General features: G+C 41.0%; 1 protein-coding gene across 1 annotated transcript; it reads right to left on the bottom strand.

Moving 5' to 3' along the window:
- Window positions 1–1,117: 1,117 nt before the first annotated feature.
- CXCL12 (C-X-C motif chemokine ligand 12) lies at window positions 1,118–23,318 on the bottom strand. Its single transcript, XM_036735555.1, has 4 exons — window positions 23,144–23,318; window positions 14,832–14,949; window positions 11,792–11,878; window positions 1,118–4,975 (listed from the first exon to the last, which is right to left on the bottom strand). Exons 1-4 carry the CDS (start codon window positions 23,202–23,204, stop codon window positions 4,960–4,962), a joined length of 282 nt encoding a protein of 93 aa, XP_036591450.1. The 5' UTR covers window positions 23,205–23,318; the 3' UTR covers window positions 1,118–4,959.
- Window positions 23,319–23,742: the final 424 nt, after the last annotated feature.

Here is a 23,742-nt window from a genome sequence, read left to right as displayed (position 1 = left end):
AAAGGTTGAGAAACCCTCAGCTAAGTTATTGTGAAGCATTAGAAGGGCCCTAAAAATATTTAGACATTTACTAGCTGTGTGACCCTGGCTAGTCATTTAACCCTGTTTGCCTCAGTTTCCTCATCTGTAAAATGAAATGGAGAAGGAAATGGCAAACCATTCCAATATCCTTGCCAAGAAAATCCCAAATGGGGTCACAAAGAATCAGATAGGACTGAAAAAGACTGAACAATATATCCAAAGCATAAATCCTTTGTACAATATTCCTGGTTGTTCAGCTTCCACCTGGGGACATCTAATGATCATTGTTCCCAGTATGTCCCCCTAAATGGCCATCTGGTCTCCACTTAAAGAACTCCAGTGACAGGGAACTCAATATCTCCTAGGGGAGTCTATTCCATTTTAGGGTAGCAATAATTATTAGAAAATTTCCCTCACATTGACCTGTAGTCTGTCTCTCTTTAACTTTTACCCACTGGTTCTAATTGTGTCCTCTGGGGCCAAGTAAAACAAAAGTCTAAATTTTCTTCTTCTTCTTGATAGTCTTTCAAGTATTTAAAGACTGACATCAGAGACACTCCAAGCCAGAAAGCGTCCCAGAAGTCATGCAGTCTGTCCCCTAACTGAACAGCCATCCTATCCATGACTTTCTCAGCGAGGGTTCTTGTAGTCTCTACTTGACCTCCAGTGAGAAGGCACTGTTCCTTCTAAGTCATGTGCCCTTTAGGTTGCCCTAAATGAGACAGAACATCTACATAGTACAATGTCTGTAATATACTAGGCAATTAATAATCTGGTTACAGAAGACTAAGATAATCTTTTAGAATAGACTCAACTCAAACCAAGTTAAGAGCCCTAATTCCTGTTGAGAATCTTTTGATATGATGAGGGTCATAATGCAATAGACATTCATGTATGTATGTCTGTATGTATGTATCTACATATATCTATGTTTACAATTAATTAACCAGGTTGTCCCCATCCCCAAACACCAGCTCCAGCTATACATAACTTGTCATCATTTAATATGTATTGGACTTAGGTGGGAAAAATTAAAGGAAATCTGGGGCGAAAAAAAAATCAAATTTGAGGAATACCAACTTCAGACCAATGAACATTATGTTTGAATATAGATCTTTATTAGGAAAATGATAAGTGCATATACATCCATCAAAGACATGAATGTGATGAAAACATGTTTTTCTTTCTCAAAAGGAGTTACTTTTTTAAGAAAAAGAAGCATGATGTATACACTACAGCTGCCTTCTAGAGGAAATTTTTTTCACATTATATGGGAGATTTGCTTTTTTAAAAATACAAAATACAGTATTTATCACATTTGAACAACTACTACAACAACACAACAATACTGTTATCATTGATCAGGGACTGAGATTTTATGAAAATTATTTCTAGGCAAATGATTCCTCCTGGGCCCTTGATAGTGCCACTGAGTTGGTTGTGTCTAGAACCTAGAAATTTCTAACCAGAAAAATAAATAAAGCTATCATTCTGGTAAGAGGAATTTCTCAGGTGTGTTTTCCCTGTCCAACATGTATCAATGAAGGATTTCAAAGGGAGTAAGGTCCAAAGCTCCCAAAGAAGTGATGATACTGACTTTTTGTTGATTACAGAAATCAAATTACATTAAGAGGACTTGAGTAGTGACAATGTAGAAGTATAGACATTCACAAAACACCAAGGAAACCAGTTAGTTCCACCTCCAGCTGTATTCTCAGATTCAAATGTCACCATCTCCTACTACAGGATCATCACAATTAAAAAAAAAAAGAATTCAGCATCCTGCATTTGGAATTGAAGCTGTGAAAACATACTGTTGGCCAAGGTCACAACTCCAGATATGATTCACTTTCCTGGCTCTCATTCCCTCCCTGCTGGAGAGTGTGTGTGGTTTTCCACAATAGATAAGAGTGACATTTACTGAAAATATGCTTCTTGTTCTGTCTACATACTTTTAATCCTCTCCTGCTTACAGATGCTATTAGTAGCTATGCAGGACTTTACTCAAAAATGATTCCTGCCTCTAAATTCATCTTTGGTGAAGTTTTATCTTTGGTAAAGTTTGGTGAAGAGCTGAATTCTCTTCTACTCAGTCTCAGCATCCTAGTAGGGATATCTCTCAACTGGTCCACCTAAAGTCGGCACACTCACACAACAATGGGATGTAATTCAAACAACAGGACAAGATACTGGAGCCCAGTCACCTCTTTTTTTTAAACAGAAATAAACTGGCTTATAATATTACTTTCCTTCTTCAACATTTATGATTCAAAGGATGTAAGTGGGGAGCCTGGACTTCAATAGAAAAGATTCAGTATCAAGACAAATGCCCTTTTATTATTCCATGGGGTTGAATGGCCTCATGGTCTACAAAACACATATCTCTAAAATCAAGGAGCCCTTAGTGAATATTCATTTGCAAATGGGCTGTTTCAATGAATGCCTATCTTGGTCAACTTGGGGGTGGGGAGATTTGTTTCTTACACAATACCATTTTTCTTCCTGTCTCTTCTTCTATCCTCTAGGTGACAAAGATGTGAAAAATCTCCTAAAAAAACTTTAGCTTACTGAAATTTTAAAAATTTAAAAACAAAAATGTAGCTTTCTTCTCATTTGTATGACTTAGTAATTTTGGAATCTACATACAGGGCCATTGATTCAGGATTCCAAATATCTAAGAAACCAGGGTGGAAGATCTAAATCTTTTAGAACCTCAGATCTTTTGTAAAAACAAACAAAAAAAACCCCAACATGTTTCTACCAAAATTTCATTTTATAAGTGATTCACAAGTTAAGTTAGGGATATGACAAGTTAGTCTCAAGTCAAGGACCCAGTTGGAAAAATCTTGAAATTCATTGTGGTCTCCAGCTTTTTTAAAACAACAAAGGCAGTTGGGGAGTGATTTGAAATGTCTAAATTAGAATAAAGAAAAGGTTTCAGCTGACAGATTCAACTTCTTCCACTACTCAGATCCAATTTAAAGAAATCAACATAGAAATGTTTAAATTTTTAACAGATGCTATTGATAATCCCTCAGATTATTAAATTGAAAAAAAACTTAAATCCAATTTTTCTTTCATTATGTATACACATAATTTATTTGTTGCCTATTGCTTATCTTGGCCTGTCAACTTGTCTTCATATTTTCTTGTTGAGTTCACAGATTGAGAGAGGATGTAAACTGAGACAAGGGAAATAGCAGTGGGCCTAGCATATAGTAGGCACTCTGTTGAATTAATACATGTGACATTTTGATCACTCAGCTCAAGGGGAAAAAAAAAGACTCATAATTCTCAGGAACTAAAAAGACCCCTAAAAGACAGGGTAGGAACAGGCAGAAGCAACATGGGAACAAACTGAAAGTATAGATGGTGGATACCTCCTGCCTGATCTATTTCAAGACTATGCCAAATAACTCCTTTCCAAAAAGAATTAGAGAAGGGACAATGCTGAAAAAGGAGTGGGTCAGGTTCCCTTTGTGAGCACAGAGAGAGGTATGATTTCTAGATTAGTGCAGGTGTAAAACCACGTCAGATTCCTATTTTGGAGATATATTCATGTTCCAGTGTCTCATTTTTTTTTTTAAAAAAAATGTCTACTATTCACAACACAGGAGGAAGAGTCTTTCCAGGACATTCTGATTTCTAAGTTTCCTACTCCTCGCTGCTGCAGAGTGAAGCTCCCCACATAATTTCTGAAATGTTTGGTCCCCATGACAAGGTGCACAGCCTGCAGCAGAGTGAGTGTCCTAAAAGGCTAGCTCAGTGACTAACCTGAACACTATGCTCTGCTGAGGCAAAGGAACATTGTTTATCCCCTGATCATTGAGGCAATTAAAACAACCCCAAAATGAAGGGATATACATACACACACACACACACATTGACAAATTGGCAGTAGGGTCAAGAGACATCATGGTACCCATGTTCAATCCCAGCCTTTGCATTCCAACAGAACATACAGCATTTTACATTGGGTATACTGTTTGACATCAATGCTACACGAAAACACAGCATTTGACATTTTGACAATATTCCATACAAGACACAGGGCACACACACCATTGGCAGTATACCTTTGGGACATAACAGATTTCCACTTATTTTTCAATGCTTAATTTAAATCAAAAGTTTAGTCTTGAGAGATTTCTTTTTCTGTGCCATGGACAAAGACAGTCTCAGATACACATGGTGATGGATGGAGGAAAAAAAATGAAAATGAGGAGAAAATGATGGGATGCAGGTGACAACATGGATGGTGTAGCCCTGCTCTGCCCTCACGTTTTTGACAATGGCCAATAATGGGCCAACCTTATGAGCATCTATGATCCTCCCAGATGACTTTCTCTTGACCTGAAAAGATGCTCTCTGTTCTCACATGAAGAGAAGGAATTAACTCAAGAGCAATATACTGATTAAAAAAAAAATCAGGCCACCCACCTAATACTGGGCCAACAATGGTAGCTGTTATTCTGGGCCCATATCCCTAAAAATGGCCATATCCTTCATATCAAAAAGTCATACTCTTCAGCTAAAGATCTTGGCACATATTGCAGCTCATGTCCTGCCATATATTTATACATAAAACCCAGTAACTTTTGGTGTGCCCCAAACAATGAGTGCAAGATAAACTAGGGCTCACAAAGGAAAAATGATAACATAAGTAAAAATAAAGGACTTAGTCTAATGAGTTCATATCTGTCACCAGTGACATTCAATAGAACAAACTTAATAAAAAATAAACACCATATATCTTGCTACATAATAATACAGTGAAAGCAAGCCGGGATTTGTGCAAAACAGAGCTTTTGAAATGCATTAGCCATCCCTAGAGCTGCCTGGTGACAGCCATGAGCATTCCTTCCCTAATACTTGTTATCTGCTTTCTGGTCCTACAGTAAGAAATCCTTCAGGCTTCAGTCTTACAATGCGTGCCTTTTACATCTTGAACCTCCTGTTAATGAAGAACAGAGTGAAATACCATTAAGGCAAATTCCGACTAAAGGCTTAGTCATCATTGGACCTTATTCAAAGACAGGTGGTCATTTCTCAAAGTTCAACCAAGGTTCAAACACCAATGCCTGCTTGAAATGCCCTTCATGTTGGCATTTCAAGAATTACTTCAAAATCTCATGTGATGTTCTTCCTTTTGGAAAAGACCCTGAAAACAAAGGGTCCCACATCACTATGACTAGGCAGTGAAGGCAGTTCAGAGTTAGTACAATGGTCAGTATTAAAGAGGTGAAGAGGAAGATGGAATACACAGCAAGGACTAAAGACATGGACAAATTGACAAGGAAACAGGACGAAGTCAAACAGAATAAAACAGAAATTGGCCTTTGGCAATAACCTCATTGTAAAGAATCAGTGCAGTGTGAATGAAGGACAAATGCATTCATTGACCTGAGATCATGAACAGGATGCACGGCAAATCATACTTACACAAACAGGCTCCCAGAAGGGGTAGAATTGGCCAGGTGATGAGAAAGCTGTTCATGGACTTCAGAGCACATGTGCTGATTGACATATGTCTCACTCTTTGGGTCTCCCAAGGACATGGATTCGTTTAACTCCCTTCCATCCAAGATCACCATAACGCACCACATGAACAGACTGTATTGCTATGCAAAGTCCATGACCTTTAATTGCAACCCAACCAGGCCACCTAGAAGCCGGCAATCCTGTATTTAAATGAAGCTCTGTCCTACTAAGCATCTAGTTCCCTCTAGCTGCCATATTTATGTCATTTTCATCTAACAAGGCAATGAAGATACAGGTGAGGCAAGGCATGAGTAAATAGCCCCAGAGAAGGAGTCTCAGAAAACCTCCTTAATTTATAATATGATCCTTAACAGGTATGATGTTATTATTCTGTATCTTATTGTCTTAGGTTAGATTTAAAGAGAACACAGCTCTTGAGGAAGAGTTCAGTAGATTATGCTAAAGATTTAAAACTCAAAAAGGTAGTGAAAATATTTGCTCTTTCCTGTTTTAGTTGGGCCAGATACTGCTCCACTGTCTCAAGTAAATTAGGATCAATGCTGCTGATGAATACTTTTACAAAAGCCACTTGGCAAGATAAAGTGCTGTAGAGATGGGTAGCAATTAGAAAGGAGGCAAAAGACCATGCTAATTAAGATCCAAATTATTTCACTTCCCCCTTTGACCTTGGCATGTTTCCCAAGCATACCCATGGAACCCACTTGGCACCTTTTTAGAAAGGCAAAAGAAGAGGAATGCTGAAGTCAGAAATCCACAGAAGACTCCACAGTGGCAGAACCAAAGAGCAGTTTTCCCTGCTGCAATATGGAAAGCGTAATTTTCCGTCATCACACAGTAAGCTTGGTTAACAAGTTTCACCCCCAATCTGTTGGTGCCAAGAAGCTAAATTGTTTTCCATCATGCTCTGGGGCCTGAGCCAACCTCATCATTTATACTCAAGCAGCTAAGCATTGTTTCTGCACTTTGATGGATTAATGAAAACCATTTTGTCATGAGCAAAGGTTTGGTTATGAAGCAGGGGTTTCCAGCATATCATGTGGCCGGCCATCTCAACCACTTCTTCTCCTGAGCAGAGCCCTCACTGGTTCTCCAAGGAATGTGACCATTCTGCCTGGTGTATCAGCAAACTGCCAGGTGTCTTTGGAGCTTGGAAGGGGAATGAGGACCATAAACCCAGCTCCTTGCAGTCCAGTCTCCAACAAGAGAGCTCTTTCCAAGGAATATAGTCCTCCACACCCAAAGGTTTATTAAACTGCTATCATCAGGGCTTTCCTCCCAATCAACTGTGCAGCAGCAGTCTGGCTGTTATCTCAGAGCAAATGGTGAGCAACTGAGAAACAAATGTTCTTTTGTGGCATTTTAGCTGGGTTCTCCAGACACTTTTTTTTTCCAATGAGGAGAATGAACAATTTAAGTTTGCCAAAAAATACAACAGAGGCATTCAAAGTGCTGAGAGGGTCTCGACACCACTTTGATCACCATGAATTTGGCATTCCTTTACGTCAGGGTGTCATTTTGTCTCATCTTTCCTTCCTCTTTTCCATCCCATCTCCCTCAACTCTATCCATCTGTCTTTCTGGAATGTATTAAAATGATAATCTGAGGGGGAAGGGGAGAAGATGAAGGAAAAGAACAGAGGAAAAGAATCAAGGAGTCACTTCTTCATTTTAAAATCTCCAAGGTACTAGGAGGTCTGTTATAAGGCAACGGACACACCTGCCATGCTCTCTTCTGGGCATTTATTTCATCTAAATAGAAGGCTGAACCACTTGGGCCATGAATCCATTGGGTTCTATTTTATAGCCAGAAGCATCCTCACTCAGTTCTCAAAGAGAGTGGAGACCAGGGCAAAGGGTCTACCTACCATGCCAAGGAACCCTCACAAAGGGAATATGTGAATATCATAATGGGGTTTCTTGACTCATATTATGGGTCTTCCCCACAGCTGGGAAGTGGCTTCCCATGCCCCCTCTTTCAATTGCAGAGATGATATTTGAAAGGCAGCATACACAACAGATTACCCAGAGAACACACAGTCCCAGTGCTGTTCAATAGGTGGATTCTCCCCAGGACACCTTGAACATAGGTGTTTCTCTGGGGCTCCTGCTTCTCAACAAGCACCAAGAACCTCTGACATAAACCATCACCACCTCCAAGCCAAGTTCTGAGGTAACACAGAAAAGGCTGAGCTCCAGGCTGGGAGGCATGGATATGGATGAAGATCATCAGGCACAACGGTTGAAAAAACAGCTATCGATTAATAGTGTGTCATCACTGCAATTGGAAACCAGGAGCTGGAGGACAGAGCATGCCATTATTAACTGCAACCAAGCACTGGGGCCAAGTTGTTTTTGATCAGTGCTTGGTGTCCTCCCTTAAAAACTGGAGAAAAGGAGAACACATTTTTTAATACCTATTCTCAGTTTGGTGTTGGTTTTTCTTTTTCCTCATGGCTGTTGTTCTGTTCCAAGCATGGGATCTTTTTGTATGGGAGAGCTGGGGCTCTGTGGTTCCCCCGCTCCCCCAAGTCAGCAGGTATGCAAAGTGAACTTGTATGAGTGCTTGGTGGGTCTCCTTAACTGGGCCATTTTAGGAGTGAGAGATGTCAGAGCCTGTTAGAAGGCTCTGGATAAGGAACTTCAGAGATGCAAGTTTAACATGGAGCCCTCAGTCAATTTTAGGGGGAAAAAGAGTCTTGGGGAAAGCTGGCCGGATCTTACAGATCATGACCCCCATTTCTGAAAGACAACTACCTTCTTCATAAGTTAACTGGGCCAAGAAAGGCCTCAAACAGAGAACACATACCATCAGAGCTCGAAAAGTTGCTCAGTCACTGGAAGGCAGATACAAGGTCAGCCGTAAGTGCCAGTCGGGCTGTTTCTTTCTTTACCAGAGGCAGCCTTGTGTGGGAGGTTAGAGCAAGCTTACAAAACGCCGAGGATAAATAGCAGAGCATATTGTGGGGGGAAGGGGGTCCATCTCTCCAGGGCAGCAATGAGCAACTAGTTTTTCTTTTTTTGAGCAGCCTTTCTTTTCTTCTCTCTCTTCTTTTTTCCTATCTTTTCTTTTTTCCCCACTCTTGCTTGTCTGCGCCCCCTTAGATAAAACCAGTAGAACCATTAATAATGTTGAAATGAACAGTTTGTCTTAATCTGTGCAAATTTAGCATTGCCATATAGATCAGTCCATCCCCCTTTTCACATTCTCAGGCCTGGAGGCCCCCAGAAAAGATTTCCCCCCCGAAAATGCATTAAAGCATGTACAACATTATAAATTCATATACTAAAACATATCATTGAATAAATTTCAAGTGAACTTCCATAAGCCCCTTAAATTGTAATCAATAAGATGCACCCATACTTGGCAAATTGCACAGGTTTTGTTAACCTTCAATTCCTGGGGGCCTTAGCAAGGCACTTATTGACCACCATCAAAAGTCTACTCCAAAATGATGCCCTCCAAAAGAGGAGGAGGCCATAGATTTCTATCCTTTTTGCTGCTTCCCCAAATCTCCAATTATATTATTCAAAGGTCACGAAGGACTTACATTGCTTAGATTAAACAAATCTAAACATTGGAGATAGTGATGAACGAGCTACAATATAAAACTAAGATCTCCGATAACCCCATGGCTCTTCAGTCTTATCTAAGTGGGTATTTCATCCACTATTGATAGAAATCCACTTAGGCCTGTCCATTCTGTAAGAGTCTTCCCCATGTTCACTTGACATCCCACGGAAATCAAGGAGAGCACACAGGCTGCTCATCCTTCATTCTAGAGATTTGAATGCCATATTTTTTTTTAATCATACATTGTCCTTTCCTAACCACTGATCTAAATTTTGTTTATAACTCATCAAGCAAACTTTTGACCAAAGCCCAGAAGAGGACAAGAAAGATTCCATCTTTTTCCTGTCTTCCTTACTTGCTGCCTGAATTCTTTTTGGTTATGACTGGGACTGTTCTGGAGAATAAGTTAGGTGGTTAGGAGGATTTAGAAGAGTGACTGGCCAAGTGACTGTAAAATTAAAATGATATGAGCTTAATGGTATTTAATGATTTATGTAATGAATGGCTTCTCTGGATAGTTCAATATTATGTCAACATCAGATCACTGGATATTACATGGGGGATGTTATGGATACTAAGGAAGAGAAGGTAAGATAAGCAAAATTAGTGAGATAGATGTCATCTTATTGGTTTCACTACAGGAAAGAAAGGGGAAAAATTCCATAAAAAAATCCTGCCTTTTCTTTGTGATCAAAATAAAAATTGAACTAGTCTGGGCAGCTTTGTACCATTTAAGGGAAGGCCTTTTAAGGCACTTGAACGCCAGTTCAGTTTTCTTTGCAAATTTAAGCAATTTACAAGAGCCCCATCTATAAAAAAAACTTATGAATTTTATTCCATATAAACAAATTCCCACATACAGGAGGTTTTTTTGTACCATGAAACAATTAGCCATTTTATTGCTAGTGCATATAATGTCACATTTGATACAATTTCAATACAAGTGAAAAAATATAGTATGGCTGATTGAGATTGATAAGCTACATTAACATCATATATATAATATATATTTTTTTACAAATTTTGTCAGTAGTTGGGTGTAATATAGAAATTTAAACTACTGACATTCATATGGCTCCAATTCAAATACATGAATTGTTGAGTGAACTATAAATATATTCTGAAATACATTTGTTTTCTGAAGAAAAGTTGAAAAAACAAAACAAAACATGTGCACAAAAATATATTGAAAGCATGCCTTGCCAAAAGCTGCAGCCACCGCCTGAACCATCTGCAAATAGCATTTATCCACGGAAATTTCATTCCTGCCAACATTTCTGATTGAAATATAGACCCCAAGTTGTGGTTGTTTAATGATCTAGGGTATTAGTGGGTAAATGCTCTGGTTTCAGAAATCTCAGAGGTTGTATGCCCCTTCATGGGCGACTTGGCCTTTCTTTGGAGCCAGTTTCAGGATGAAATACCTAAAAACTGGTGAACTTAAAACTCTATTAAATTTGGCCAACATTCTTTTCTGTTTCCAGGAAAATAGGGATATGAATCTGGTAGCCCTGAGGCATGAGGCAACTCAATTGTCCTGAAATGGAGCACATGGGGTGTTTTTAAACATTTTAAATCATTGTAAGCCTAGGGCAAGCTAAGAACCAAGAAGGGGAGGGTTCCTGGAGAGAGTTGGCAGTAGTCAAATGGAGGTGAACTTATATCTTACCACTACCACAGCTCTTTGGGTCAGATCTCCAGTACAGAAAAGATAAGTAGAAGCAAAATTAAAGCATGGCTTTTGGACAAGGGATGGGGGAAAGATAGAAGAAGACACTGGGTACACAGCTCCTAATGGAGTAATGGCTAGTGCTGAGGCCACGGCAGTCTATATCGTTGAACCAAAGAATAATTCGAGAATTTGCATTTATGTTTGTTTCTACTCAAGGAAGCTGGAGATTAGCCTTGGTCTTGAAGAGACCAGGGATCTGAATTTTACCTTCATTAACAATAGCCTCATTTCCAGCATATCAGCTTAGTAGGAAAGTTTTATAGACGTCTAAGACTGGGAAAATATGAATCTCTTAAAAGTAATTGGGACATTGCTGATCTTCTTGTGTATATAACATTCAGCAGAGTGTCCCAAATGACCCAATCAGAGAAATACAAACTAAGCTGCTTCATACCAATGGGATTCCAGATTGGCCAGCAAATTAGAGAATCCCCTTTTTCTCTTCTTCTTGAGGGCAAGGAATGGAGTTTGGTTCAAGTTTCAGCTTCCATTTGACTATCATGTTTTTACTGATCCCATTTGACCACCATTAAGCTGACTGTGTACCCAGGCTCACAATAGAAGAACAGAAAGCTCCAGAGTGAGTTGGATTTTGAAGTAATCATGGATTAAAAAAAGTAAAAACAAAGAATGCATTTGGCTGGTAAGAAATGCTATTTTTGTAAAGATGATGAATCTAGAAAAACCCCAGTTATAGAGATCAGACTTGCAAGAGCACAGCCGGATCTGCCTATTTTATTCTCTGTTACAATAATGTACCGGTGCGCTATGGACTGCTTAATTATGTACATATTTGATAAACTCCCAAGCTTGCAATAGATTTGTGCCTTATCCCATATGAACACTTCAGTCTTTTTGAATAAGGACCCCTCCCCCACCCAAATCATTACCCTTTACATTGGTAAGCTGTGTTTGCACTTCCCAGCTTGGATTAGCTGAAAGTCCTTTTGTCATTGTCTTGCTTACTTGTTTAAAGCTTTTTCCAGGTATTCTTGAATCCATTTTAATTTAGGATCAATGCATACTTGTCTGCTGCTGCTCTTCAGCTTTGCCCTGCCAGAAGATAAAAACCACCAGAGGGAAAATCAATTTTTGTTAGTTAAAATAATTATTTAAAAAAGGAGAAAGATGAAAATGACCAACAATGAAATTGAAGAGACACTGACTTCAGAGTGAGCATTTCAGAGTCATTTTTTTAAGCACAGCTATTAACTTAAGAAGCCATTTTTTTCCTTTAAACCCTATTCATGTATTCTCATCTCTGCTCAGTGATAGCATCCCCCTTGGATAAGGTGACATCCCTGGGGCACAGGACCAGCCAGCACAGTACAGAAGAAAAAGCAATAGATTGAGTCAAAGGACTTGGATTTGGAGGTCAGTTCTGTCTTTTGTTAGGTATATGACTTTTATAAATACATAAATTAACTATAAAGGACATATGAAGAAAGAAACTATCTGCATCCAGAGAAAGGAGTATGTATAGAACAATTTATATATATATATATATATATATATATATATGTTTGTGTGTGTGTATACAGATATACATGTATATACACACACATGTGTATATATACATACATGCACACACATATACATACATGTATATATGTATACACGGTATGTATATACATATATACGCATATACATGCCTGTGTTTATATACATACATGCATATATACATATATATATATATATACACACACATATACCTATTTGTGTCTAATGGTAGCCATCTCTAGAGCAGTCAGAAAAAAAGAGAAAAATAAATTTACATGATAATTTTATTGTATATTTGAAAGGAATAGCAAGTTGTGCATAGTAGATTTGCAATTTCACGTGTAATCATCTTTTTTATCGTACTATGTTATAGAAAAGCTCCTTTTATTCCACCAATTAGAAATTTTTTTTAAAAAAGTAGTCATCTAATATCTCTGGGTCTTAATTTCTGTCATCTGCAAAATGAGGGAATTGGAATAAATAACTTCTAAACTCTCTTCTAGCTCCAAATACATGATCCTATCATCCCAGCCTACATCTAGAAGTTATTGGTTGTAGGATTTTTATGGCAGCTTTCCAAGTTAAACACTGAAGGGCCAGGAACCCCACTGCCTACCTGGGGAAAGAATAAGAGGACCTGAAGATCAAATATATGATAAACCCCAAAAGTACAGGACAGTTCAGTCTACACCAGATCTGTGCAATCTAATTCAGGCTGTCTAGTTGGCTTAAGCAAAGAGAACCCAGCAAGGATTATATTGCAAATGACTCAACAAGGTACTTGTGTATTATAACATAAAGTCAGTTCAATGCAGCCTACATAGGCCAATATATTCTAAGAGAAAAGCCCTCAGAGAATTAGAGGAATTGAAATGATGAGTTTTTCCTAAAGCTGTGGTATCATACTCCAAATCTTGGGTAAATCAAGATTTTTTTCCCCCTCCAAACTGTGCTATGGATAGTTTTTAACCTAAAGCTCAAAGCAGAAAGGGCAAACTAGAGGCATTACATGTGGAGGGAAACAAAAGTAATTGTCTTATGAAATCTTTATAAAATAAAGCAGATTATATTTTTTTCTTTGAAAAACTGTACTCTATTTTTGAGAGAAAATAAGCAAACTGGAGAATCAAAAATATATCAGTTACAGTGTTCTCCAAAACTAAGGCTTTGGAAAAAACACATAGTCTTTAAAAACAATAAAATATATTTTATATGGCTCTTCATCAGTGGGGAAATTGACTAGATGATGATTTCGGGAATTATCTTTTGGAGCAATATGTTTTTTCCCTAAAACAAAACTAAGGGTTCTTTGGGGATTCCTAATGCAACTAAACTTCACAAAGAAGGGATTTAGCTTTTAACAAACACAAAAAAAACCCACAGGAAAACAGACCAAATATATTTGGATTGTCTCTGGATTCAGGGAAAATTGTTCTAAATGATATGCTTTGGGATTTGGGAGGAATAGCTAGGTTTTAAAAAGTGTCCCTTCTCAGGTTTATAGAGGAACTTCTCATATTTTTTCAAAAGAAGAGTTTAAGATGGAACAAATATTGATAAGGGCTAAGCCATAAATACCAGCAAAAGAACAAGAATGAAGGTAAAGAAAATGAATTGCAAATGGTAGACAAATGATTTCTGGATTTTCTTTCACAAATGCTAGGAACTCAGATGCTGAGGATGAAGGATGTCGTTCTGGCCACAAAGATTTTCTTCAGTAGCTTGTTGCCACATTCACTACAGCTCCAGATTCCTTTTCTTTCTGTAACATCTTATTTTCTGAAATAGCTTAGTTTTAAAAGAGAGCTAAGTGAGGGGAAGAGAGAAAAGACATACTATTTTCTGAAATGTCAAATACGAAGTGTTTTAAGTGTCACATGTATCTTCACGTCCCTTTGATTTAACAAAATAATCTGCTTCCATGAATTTCCAATGCTTGTTATTTGCATTTTATTTTTTATAACCAATCAATAAACGGTTTGATGGTTAATTTTGTTTGTTTATTTTCATTGATCACATTTTCCAGGAATGATTTATTTGGAGAGGCATTTAATTCAGGTAGCATTCCTTCCACTGAGCTATCAAGTCTTAATTGTGTTTCATGATTTGTAGAAAGCCTTATATTGCTTTTGTTTGGCAGGATTCATTTGAAATTGAAATCAACCAAAATAATTAGAAGTTAAGTCCATAGGTCCATAGCAGATTGGAGTTTGACTTCCTATGGAAATGGGAAGAAGAAAGGGGAAAGCATCTATTAAACACCTACTATGTGCCAAGCACTGTGCTAACTGCTCTTTCCTTTGGCCTTTTATTTGTCAGGGGGTGGGAAAAGCACATAATGATCACCCTAGTAATCATTCACTGCATTTCAGGGGATCCTCCCAAAGGGGCAGAGGCTCAGAGGCAAGAGTAGGGTCTTATCTTGCAAGTGACAAAAAGCCATCGGCCAGTGCCTGGCACTCCTTCCCAGGCTGCACAATGAAAGACAATTCCCCAGGGAACTTACACGATCTGGAGAGCACAGTTGGGTGTGTTGAGGATTTTGAGATGCTTGATGTTGGCTTTGGCTACGTTGCTCTCTGTGAATCGGCAGGGACATCTGTAACTCAGACTGACCGGTTTTCCTAGAAAGAGCAGTGAGAAAGAGGTTTCACATTATGCTCTTACTCCCATTAGAAGCAAACAGGGTCTAAAGCTGATATGAGAGGTTAAGGACCAGAGACAAAAAGGGTACAGCGTATAACCAGCACAAAGCGAGAAAGGCACAAACTTCTCATTCCCAGGTGAGAGTCTAAGGGTCTTAAGTTCAGCCTTTGCAATTTAAACAGACAAAAGAACAGGTGGGAATTTGGAACCTAAGAAGAGAGAAGAGATTTAAAATAAGGAGGCACCCAATTGTCTGCCCCCCAGTGCTATTGGCAATTAAAGAAGATAAAGACTACCATCAGGGGTACTTTTCTGGGCTACTTTTTTCCTATGTTTTCCTTTGTAAAATTATTTTGCCTTTAGGGTAAATGAGAAAGGAGATAAAGAGAGAAAGCAAGGGAGAATTAATTCCAGAACTTCCCAAGGAAAATAAGTCTCATCCAGGTTTCAAGCTGGCACTTTCCAACTTCCAGAGCACCCTGGTGCATCTCCAAGTTTTAGGAACCTAGATCTAGAGTTGGAATGGACCTTAAGGTCATCTAGTCCCACTGCTTCATCTTACAAATGAGGAAACTGAGGCATGGGCGGGGAGGTAAGTAACTTCCCTAAAGCCACAAAAATTGGAAGCCTCAAAAGTGGGATTTAAATTTAGGTTCTTGAAAGTTTTAATTCCAAAGAGGAAAGAGGTTACACAAGAATAATCTTCAAACCTTTGAATTCATAGTAAAAGTCAATCACTTTGCTGCTTCCTACCCAAAGGGAGGCACCACGAGTACCATGCCCTAGGCTCTAGGCTGAGAAACCCAGGACCTCTGGCCCAAAGCCAGATGTGGTACTCTTTCTTCAGCCAAAGCCCAAAGAATTCAGCAGCCTCCTGGGTTCTCTTATTACGTTCATTTGCCAATTTACCAATCTGCAAAATACTATAATTGACATTCATTAGTGCAAATTAGCAAGGGGCTTCTGTGACATCCATCACTCATCCCCAGTGTCTATAACTGGAAGGCCCTGGAGGGGCTAGAAATTTGTGGGTTCCCCTCCTTCCTTCAAATTTTCATCCAAATGCTCCTTAATACTCCAGGCTATTTGTATTCTTGGATTCTTTCATCAGGGATTAGACCAGCATCTGAAATTATTTACAAGTCCAAAAAAAAATGTTTGTATGTTTAAAGAATTGCAAGAGGCTTGCAGAGAATACTTCAAATCCAGCATCTTCAAAATGAGTAAGCTGGGGTCAAAGCTGCAGTTAGCATCTACAGTCTTGGGTGGGGGGGTGGGGTGCAGGACATTTACTCCTTTCTTTCCAAAGCCTAGTGTTGTTCATTTTGATTGATTGTCTGATTTGGGGAGAATAGTTTATTTCAATTCCAAGGTTTGGAATAAACAGAAAATGCTATTCTCCAAGGTCAGACAAGCCCTGACTGATAACCAAGAAGAGGAAAGCTTGTTTTTACGCCTGGCCCATTTCTGTTTTCAGTTGAGATGAGTCTAGTATCCAAGGGATAATCTCTCTGAATGCGTCTGACCTGAAAGTTACTGTCAGCACCCAAAATGGGAATGTAAAATGGGAAGTCCAGGGAAGAAGGTCAATTTTTCATAAAATCACATGATGATTAAGAAGTGGAAGGGACATTTGAGGTCATTGAGTCCAACTCATTTTATAGATGAAGTGTCTTGGTGACGGTCACACAGCTAAGTAAGTGCCTGTGGCTGGTTTCACACTCAGGCCTGGAGTCTATGCTTTATTCTCTTTACTATGCTGCTTCTCAGAGAGCAATTCTTCCTCTTCAAGGGATGCCCAGTCAACAAGGAGGCATGTTCTGCTTGTCTTCTGAACTACTCCCTCCATCTTTGCTACTTCTTAGTAGGGAAGGCTATCAACCCTTTCTTTTATCAATAGAATAAATTGATAGATAGACTGACAGATAAGATAGATGATAGATCGATCGATAGCTAGATATCTAGATAGATAGATAAGACAGATAAATAAATCAGAGCTTAACTAGGGGTAGGCAAGTGTTGCTACCAGTGAGAAAATGAGATCTTTATCTCAAGGAAAGCAGTAGAAAATGAGATCTTTATCTCAAGGAAAGCAGTGCAGCTGTTTACCAACCTGGCCTAGTAATCTTTACAGCAAACACAGAGAAAAAAGATTTAGTTAGTCCCATCCAGTGACAAGGTCACAAATAAGATTTTTTTTTCCTTTCTCAAATTTGGAGTTTTAAGAGCCTGGATTCAAATCCTGCCTTGAAGTTATTTACTAGCTGTGTGACAATGGCAAAATTCATTAATCTCTCTGGTCATCATTTTCCTCATCTGTAAAAATTAAAGACCTGGATGAGTTAGTCTCAAAATGGTCTTCTGGTTCTAAAACTATGATCTATTTTGTTCTCAACACAGGGCCACTGGCCATCTGGTGACTAAAGTTATGAAGACTGTCAAGTTGCTGTTTTACTTCATTCTGTCCAGAAGCCTTGAGCCTCTTGCCAAATGGGAGACTTTAAAATTTTGAATCCAGCTGGTGGCAGTGTTGTTTAGTACATTAACCCCCACACTTAGAATCAGGAAGACCTGGGTTCAAATCTCACCTCACGTGTTTTCTGGCTGCATGGCCCTGGGCCAATCATTTAACCTCTCTCAGGCTCAGTTTCCCCATCTGTAAAGTCCTAATAGGAGCACCTACTTCACAGGGTTGTTGAGGCTCAAATGAGATAATGTATAAATGTGCTATATAAAAGTCAATCATTAGTCTATTTAAAAAATACAAAACAATCTACTGCCTAGATGTTTACTGAACTGAGTTTGATCTGCAGTTTGGCACTGGGTAGGTGGTACATTTAATTTAGCTTAGCTATTTATACCCATTAGGAAGTTTCCATCTCAGTTGTCTCATCTCTAAATATATAATGTCCAAGTGTCCCAGACACTTGGGACATTGATCCTCCACAGAAAGAAGGTAAGAGAAGGAGCCAATCAGTCATCAAAAGGGAAATGATGGTTGTCAGGCTCCAGTGGAAAGAGTTCCCCACCTCACAAGCAGGAGGCAATGGGTCAAACACCCTGGCCCCAGCCCCAGCTGCATGCTCTGGGTCACCCCAAGGCCTGGGTAACCACAAAGTTTAACCTCCATGAGTCAAAGGTGTCCAAGGCCGCAGATGTATGTTCTGCACAAGGAATACTTCAAATCAACTCAGGAAGCCCAGGTGATCTCTGCCCTACAGCTGTCTGGGATCATTTCTGCCCCATCACAGAAAGATCAGGGTGGGTCTCACCCAGCAAAACACAGGGTGACCTTGATTTGCCTTCCCCTGTAAATAGGATCATAGACTATTAGAACTCAAAGGAACCTTAGAGACTCTCTGGTGCATGCTGAGCCCCACTTTACAGACAAGGAAACAGTCCCAGGAAAATTAAGTTACTTCTTCAAAGATAGAAAACAAGTTAGGTGTAGAGAATCCTCCTAGCATGGAGATCATTCCACTCATTATCAGAGTAACCTTTGTCATAAGTTAAAATAAGAGGAAAATGGGAGGAAAAAAATCACTATTTTAATTTCAAAATAAGAGTAAATATATATATGCATACACACACACATACATACATACATACATACATGCAAATATATGTGCTGCTTTTTACCATAGTGGTGGTAAATACCACCACCAAATAAGAAGAGGAGAGTGGGAGAAAAAAAGAAAAAAATCACTATTTTAATATTAAAATGAGTAAATCAACTCACATATATGCACATATTTGTTCTGCTTTTTACCGTGGTGCTGTTGACACATTTGTTGCAATTATTTTCATTTAAATTCCTAAAATAGTAGGTAGCCAGAGAACGAAGACTTTAAACACATAATCCCAATTTGCTTCTCTTGTATAAAAAAAAATCAATAAATCAATCAGGAGATCTGGGTCCGATTTCAGAACCTTTCATTAACTGGCTTGGCTTTCAAGCAGTCACTAAAGTGCTCTGAGCCTAATTTTCTTCGGCTTTCCTGACACTTACCAACCTTAAATATGCTCCCAGATTATTTTACAAGCATCTCAACACAATAACTCTGTTAGTACTTCAGGTACAATTATCCTTATTTTATAAGAAACTAAAATAACATTAAATAACACTCCCTGAGTACTTCACCAGCATCTCAACACAACAGCTCTGTTAGTGCTTCAGCTATTATTATCCTTATAGCATAGGAAATTAAATCACTTAACTCTTGTCCACACAATTGATAAGTGACACAGGGCGAAATTCAAACCTAAGTCTCTCCTGACTCAGGTTTGTTCCACTGGGCTACTTGGTGGGGAGGGGCACCGGGTTAGGGTAGAGATAGATGTCCAGATCCCCTAGGTCTCCACTAATTTAACTCTGAATCTAAATCTTAATTGAACATCTGTCTTGTATAAGACAAGGTGCTGGGGTGGGGTGTGCTTGCGAGAGGGGAGGAAGCAAGGGATGAGGGGGGGCGATATTTGTATAGCGCATCTTATTTTAAGAGTTGCAAACCTCCTACCTGAGAACTAACTTATGAACCAGGGTCTCCCGACTCCACCATTCAGGACTGAGAATCATGAGACTACTGCTGGGTATATATGAGATAACAAAATTCCTCAGTCCCATATGGAGCAGGGCAACGCCCTAACACCCCCAGGAGAGACTTTCTTGTACCGTAGGAAGACAGAGCTTTCGTCAAATGCGCAAGAAAGAGCTGGTGACTCTACTACGGGGCAGAAAATCTGAGCCAACTTAGACAAAGTATAAGCGTATTTAAATCTCCAGGCTCTAAGCATTTGTAGGAGTGTGTGCAACTCCGAATCGAACTATTTGCGATTTGCGAGAAGGAAAAGGATAAGTGGCATGGAGAAAGAAAGTTTTTGCAGACATCATTCTTATGGATGGCGAGGATCGGTCCCTTGTCCCACCCTTCCCCCCAAAATCTGAATAACCCTAAACTATGCATAAGCAATCATTGCTATCTCAAATGTCAAGATGAATTACAGAAGCCAGTGCCTGGCACATAGTAGGCGTTTAATAAATTCACGTTGATTGATCAAATTTTGGAGCAGTTAGGATGGGGAGAGGGGTAACTTCGGAGTAAATTTATGACAACTTTTCAAACTATGTTTTTCTTCATTTAAAACTAAGACTGGTGCCCATCAGCCAGTGGTCCTACATTTCTGGAATCAACAAATGGACCAACAAAGTATTTATAGAACTAGAGGTACGTGCGTAGAACTAAAAATTCGCACCCCCCCCCCCCCAATTCTCTTGGGAGGTGAGAAGAAATGATAACGGAACGAAGACTTGACTCGGACATTCCTTCTCTTGTGTGGTCGTTTTGCATAAGATCAGTAACTAGCCAGGGTAGTCCTGGTAGTTTGAACTTGTCAGTTACCTTCTCCAGCTGGTTTCACCAACTCTTGCCTCTTTGGGGGGCACAAGTTTACCGCGACCAGAAAGATTCCCGTAGTGGTGGGGGTGGGGTGGGGACAAAACAAACCAAAAACAAAACAATCAGAGCCCCCGCCTAATTATACGCTTTCGAATCTAGAGGCACTCCACTGACGTATCAAGATGAAAGAGAAGTAAGTATTTTAACAACTTTTGAGTTCATTGTTTCTAAGATTTTTTTTTTTTTTTTTTAGAGAACTGACAAGCTGAGCGGTGAACGCTCAGGGTACTTTGGTTCATCCAATTGAGTTTTCTCTGAATTCAGTCAGAGAAAGGCAATCCAATCTCTCCCTCCCGCCTCTCGGTTTCCCCTCTTTTCTCTTTTCCCTGCTCTCTCTTTCTCCCTTTACACACTATGAAACCGGACACCGAGGTTTTCAATTGCCGAATGTCTCGGAGATTAAACTTTCAAGTGACACCCATTAAAAATAACCAGGGAGCTTTTGCCTCCATTACAAAAGAGGCTGTATCCGCAGGTGTGTTTCTGCCTGAGGGTGGGGGTGTGGGGGATGGAGAAGGTGGAAGAGTGCTCTCGGACTTTTTGGAGCCCCGGCTTTGCCTGGGACGCCTTCGGCCGCTCACGGGGATTACTGGAATAGTCGGTGCATACAGTGTCAGGCTTTTACTAAGGGCGCGCGCGCTCGCTGGAGCGTTTTCCTTGGCAGCTCATCACAGCGCTCCTCCTCATTTACAGACGCGGAGCTGGGGACGCCAAAGGAAGGAAATCATCCTTCAGTGAAAGCTGGCGCTTCCACAGCGTGGTGCAATTTAGGGAGTATCGCTAAGTACTACATTGGGAGCTGGAAGGGCCATCCAACGGCATCTAGTTCAATCCCCCTTGTTTTACAGGATGGGGAAACTGAGGCCTAGAGAGATGAAGTAATTTACTAAAAGTCACACAGGTAGTAAAGAACAGAACCAGGGGTCCTCTGAATCCAAATCTATCCTTCTTTGCTACTACACCTCTAAGTCAGTGGGCTTCGGTTCGAAGCCTGACTCCGCTACTTAGGATAGTTCGGTGACTTTGGGAAAGGTACTCAGCCTCCCGGGGCCTCACTTTCCCTAATTGTAAAATATCCCAAGCCTAGGTCCATGTCTTTTGAGACAGCATAATCCAATCCTGAGATTCCGAGACAATGCAGATTTAGCTAGGGAAGGCTAGCGGGGTATGTTTTGCTCTCCAGCTCAAAGGTTGTGCAATCCTAACAGCTGTGCAGTCCAGGCTCTCGCCTCCATTGTTTCCCTAGGGTCACGAAAGGGGGGCGGGGAGGGAGGGAGAGAAGTGAAAGCGAGACCCAGAGCGCTTGGTTTGGATTAAATCACCTCAGCACCGAGCAGGTCCTTCTATCGAGACAGCTATAGCTCGTTTCTGGCAGGTTTCCCTAGCTGGGGAAAGTGTGCTAGAGAGTCTAAGGGAAGACGCACTTTCTGGTCCCCCTCTCCCAGTTGCCTCGGGACCTCGCCAGTCCCCAAGAGCCCTAATCCTAGGCTGAGTTATTTTTAACGCATTTCTTCTTTCGTCCCTAAATCTCTGCAGATCACTTGCCCTAGCCTGTTGTCCCGGGGCTCCCAAAGAGAAACGAGAAGTGTCTGTGAAGCAAAGTCCTATTATACGGGGAACCCCTGGACACAGCTGAGCCTCTGATAGATAGAACCTCTGATCTCAGCTGAATCCCGCGCAGAGGGAACTCCTGGGCGAAGTAGAACGGAGTGGAGAGAATTGCTGGGCACAACTCTGCAGGGCAAGGACTCTGGGGCTGCGAGCAGAGCCCGCAGCTGGAGCCGCAGGCAGCAGCTGGGCAAAGCCCGCACATGTGCAGCCTGATGTTATTTTAAACTAGAAAGTGAAAAAAAAAATCCCTGCGGTCGGAGGAGGGGGGTGAGAGAGAAGGAGAAGAGGGAAGGTCACTGTTTTTAATTACAGTATGCTTAGTTTTGTTCTCTTTTTCCTTTGGAGAAAATAAAACTAGTAAATGGGGCTCGAGGTTTCTTTTTCCTTGCCCAACTCAACGGCTTTCCCCCTCTCGGATTACTGATGCGTTTACATAGCTAAGTAAATTCCTAGCCCTACCATCGTGAAAAGATGTGGAAGGAGCTAGACCCTCTGAAAGGAATGGTAGTCTCCAGCTAGAGGGGAGAAAAATTTCCCCTCGTCTCCTGGCCGGTCTCTTCGGCAAAGGAGAGAGGCTATGGCTTTAAATTGAAAGTCGCTTGCCCTCCGCAGCCTAATTTAAGGCATCCTCATGCCAATCGTTGAGTTGAAAACAGGGAAAAGGTAAATTCTGTCTTTCCCCGGTTTCTGCGGATCTGGGTGCTCAGGCTTACCCAACTGCAAGCGAAACTAGCCCGGTGGAGACACGGCAGCAGGCGGGAAGAAGAGGAGGGCAGCTCCTCAGCTTGCCTGGAAAAGTGAACAATTCTCCCTGGTATTCTCCCCTGACCAATTCAGGCTTATATCCTGCAGCTCCCTGCGAGCGAGAAGCGCAGAAAAATCCCCACTCGGAAGGGACCGACTCTCCCCAAAGGTGTAGTACAACGCTAGCGTTCACCTGGGTTTGGAAGCAAGAATTCTACCTTAATTGGGCCATTTAAACTTGTCAGGAACCAGAGGGGAAGAGAGTACCTACTTACGGCTGGGGCTCGAGGCGTCTGTCCCCCAAGTCAGGGAGATGCCTCCGAGTGCCCCCGTGAGGTCCGAGCGCAGGGCTCACACTTACCCTCGGAGAGCACAAGTGTTGCCACCAGCAAGGTCACCAGGGCGACCACTTTCATGTCCATGGTCCCGGGTTGGGGAGCCGAGGGCGAAGCTGCGAGGTGTTCAGGGGGTAGCAGGAGAGAGAAGAGTGAAAGTCCAGCAGCAGTGTGCGCCTCTACACGCTCCCTCCTCTCCTCTATAGAGGGGGCGAGCTGGGGGTTGGGAGAAGAGAGGGGAGGGGAGAGGGGCGGGGGGCTGGGTGGTGGGGAGGGCCCAGAGGAGGGGGAGGGGAGCAGCTAACGATGATTTATTGCCCGTGGCATGTTATTACATCCTTCCTCTATTAACATTGTTGGACCGTACCCAGAAGACCAAAACTCTCTCCGCCACAGCCGGCCCAAAGATTGGCGAGTTTAGCCAACTTTGGACGGAGGAAAAGGAGAGTAAATAAATACTCAAAACCGAGCAGCAAATGTCGCGAAATGGCCAGAGCTGCTCTGAGAGAATCAAGAGCGACCTGAGGGAGGCGGGGAGCCGGTTTCGGAGCCTGGGGCGCTTCAGTCCGTGAGGGGGTGGGGCAGGATGGGGAGCAGTGAGGAGGGGGCGTAGTTTCTGGGTCCC

This window comes from Trichosurus vulpecula, chromosome 8 (genome assembly GCF_011100635.1).
Source record: "Trichosurus vulpecula isolate mTriVul1 chromosome 8, mTriVul1.pri, whole genome shotgun sequence".
NCBI lineage: Eukaryota > Metazoa > Chordata > Mammalia > Diprotodontia > Phalangeridae > Trichosurus > Trichosurus vulpecula.
This window is presented reverse-complemented; position numbering and strand designations above follow the sequence as displayed.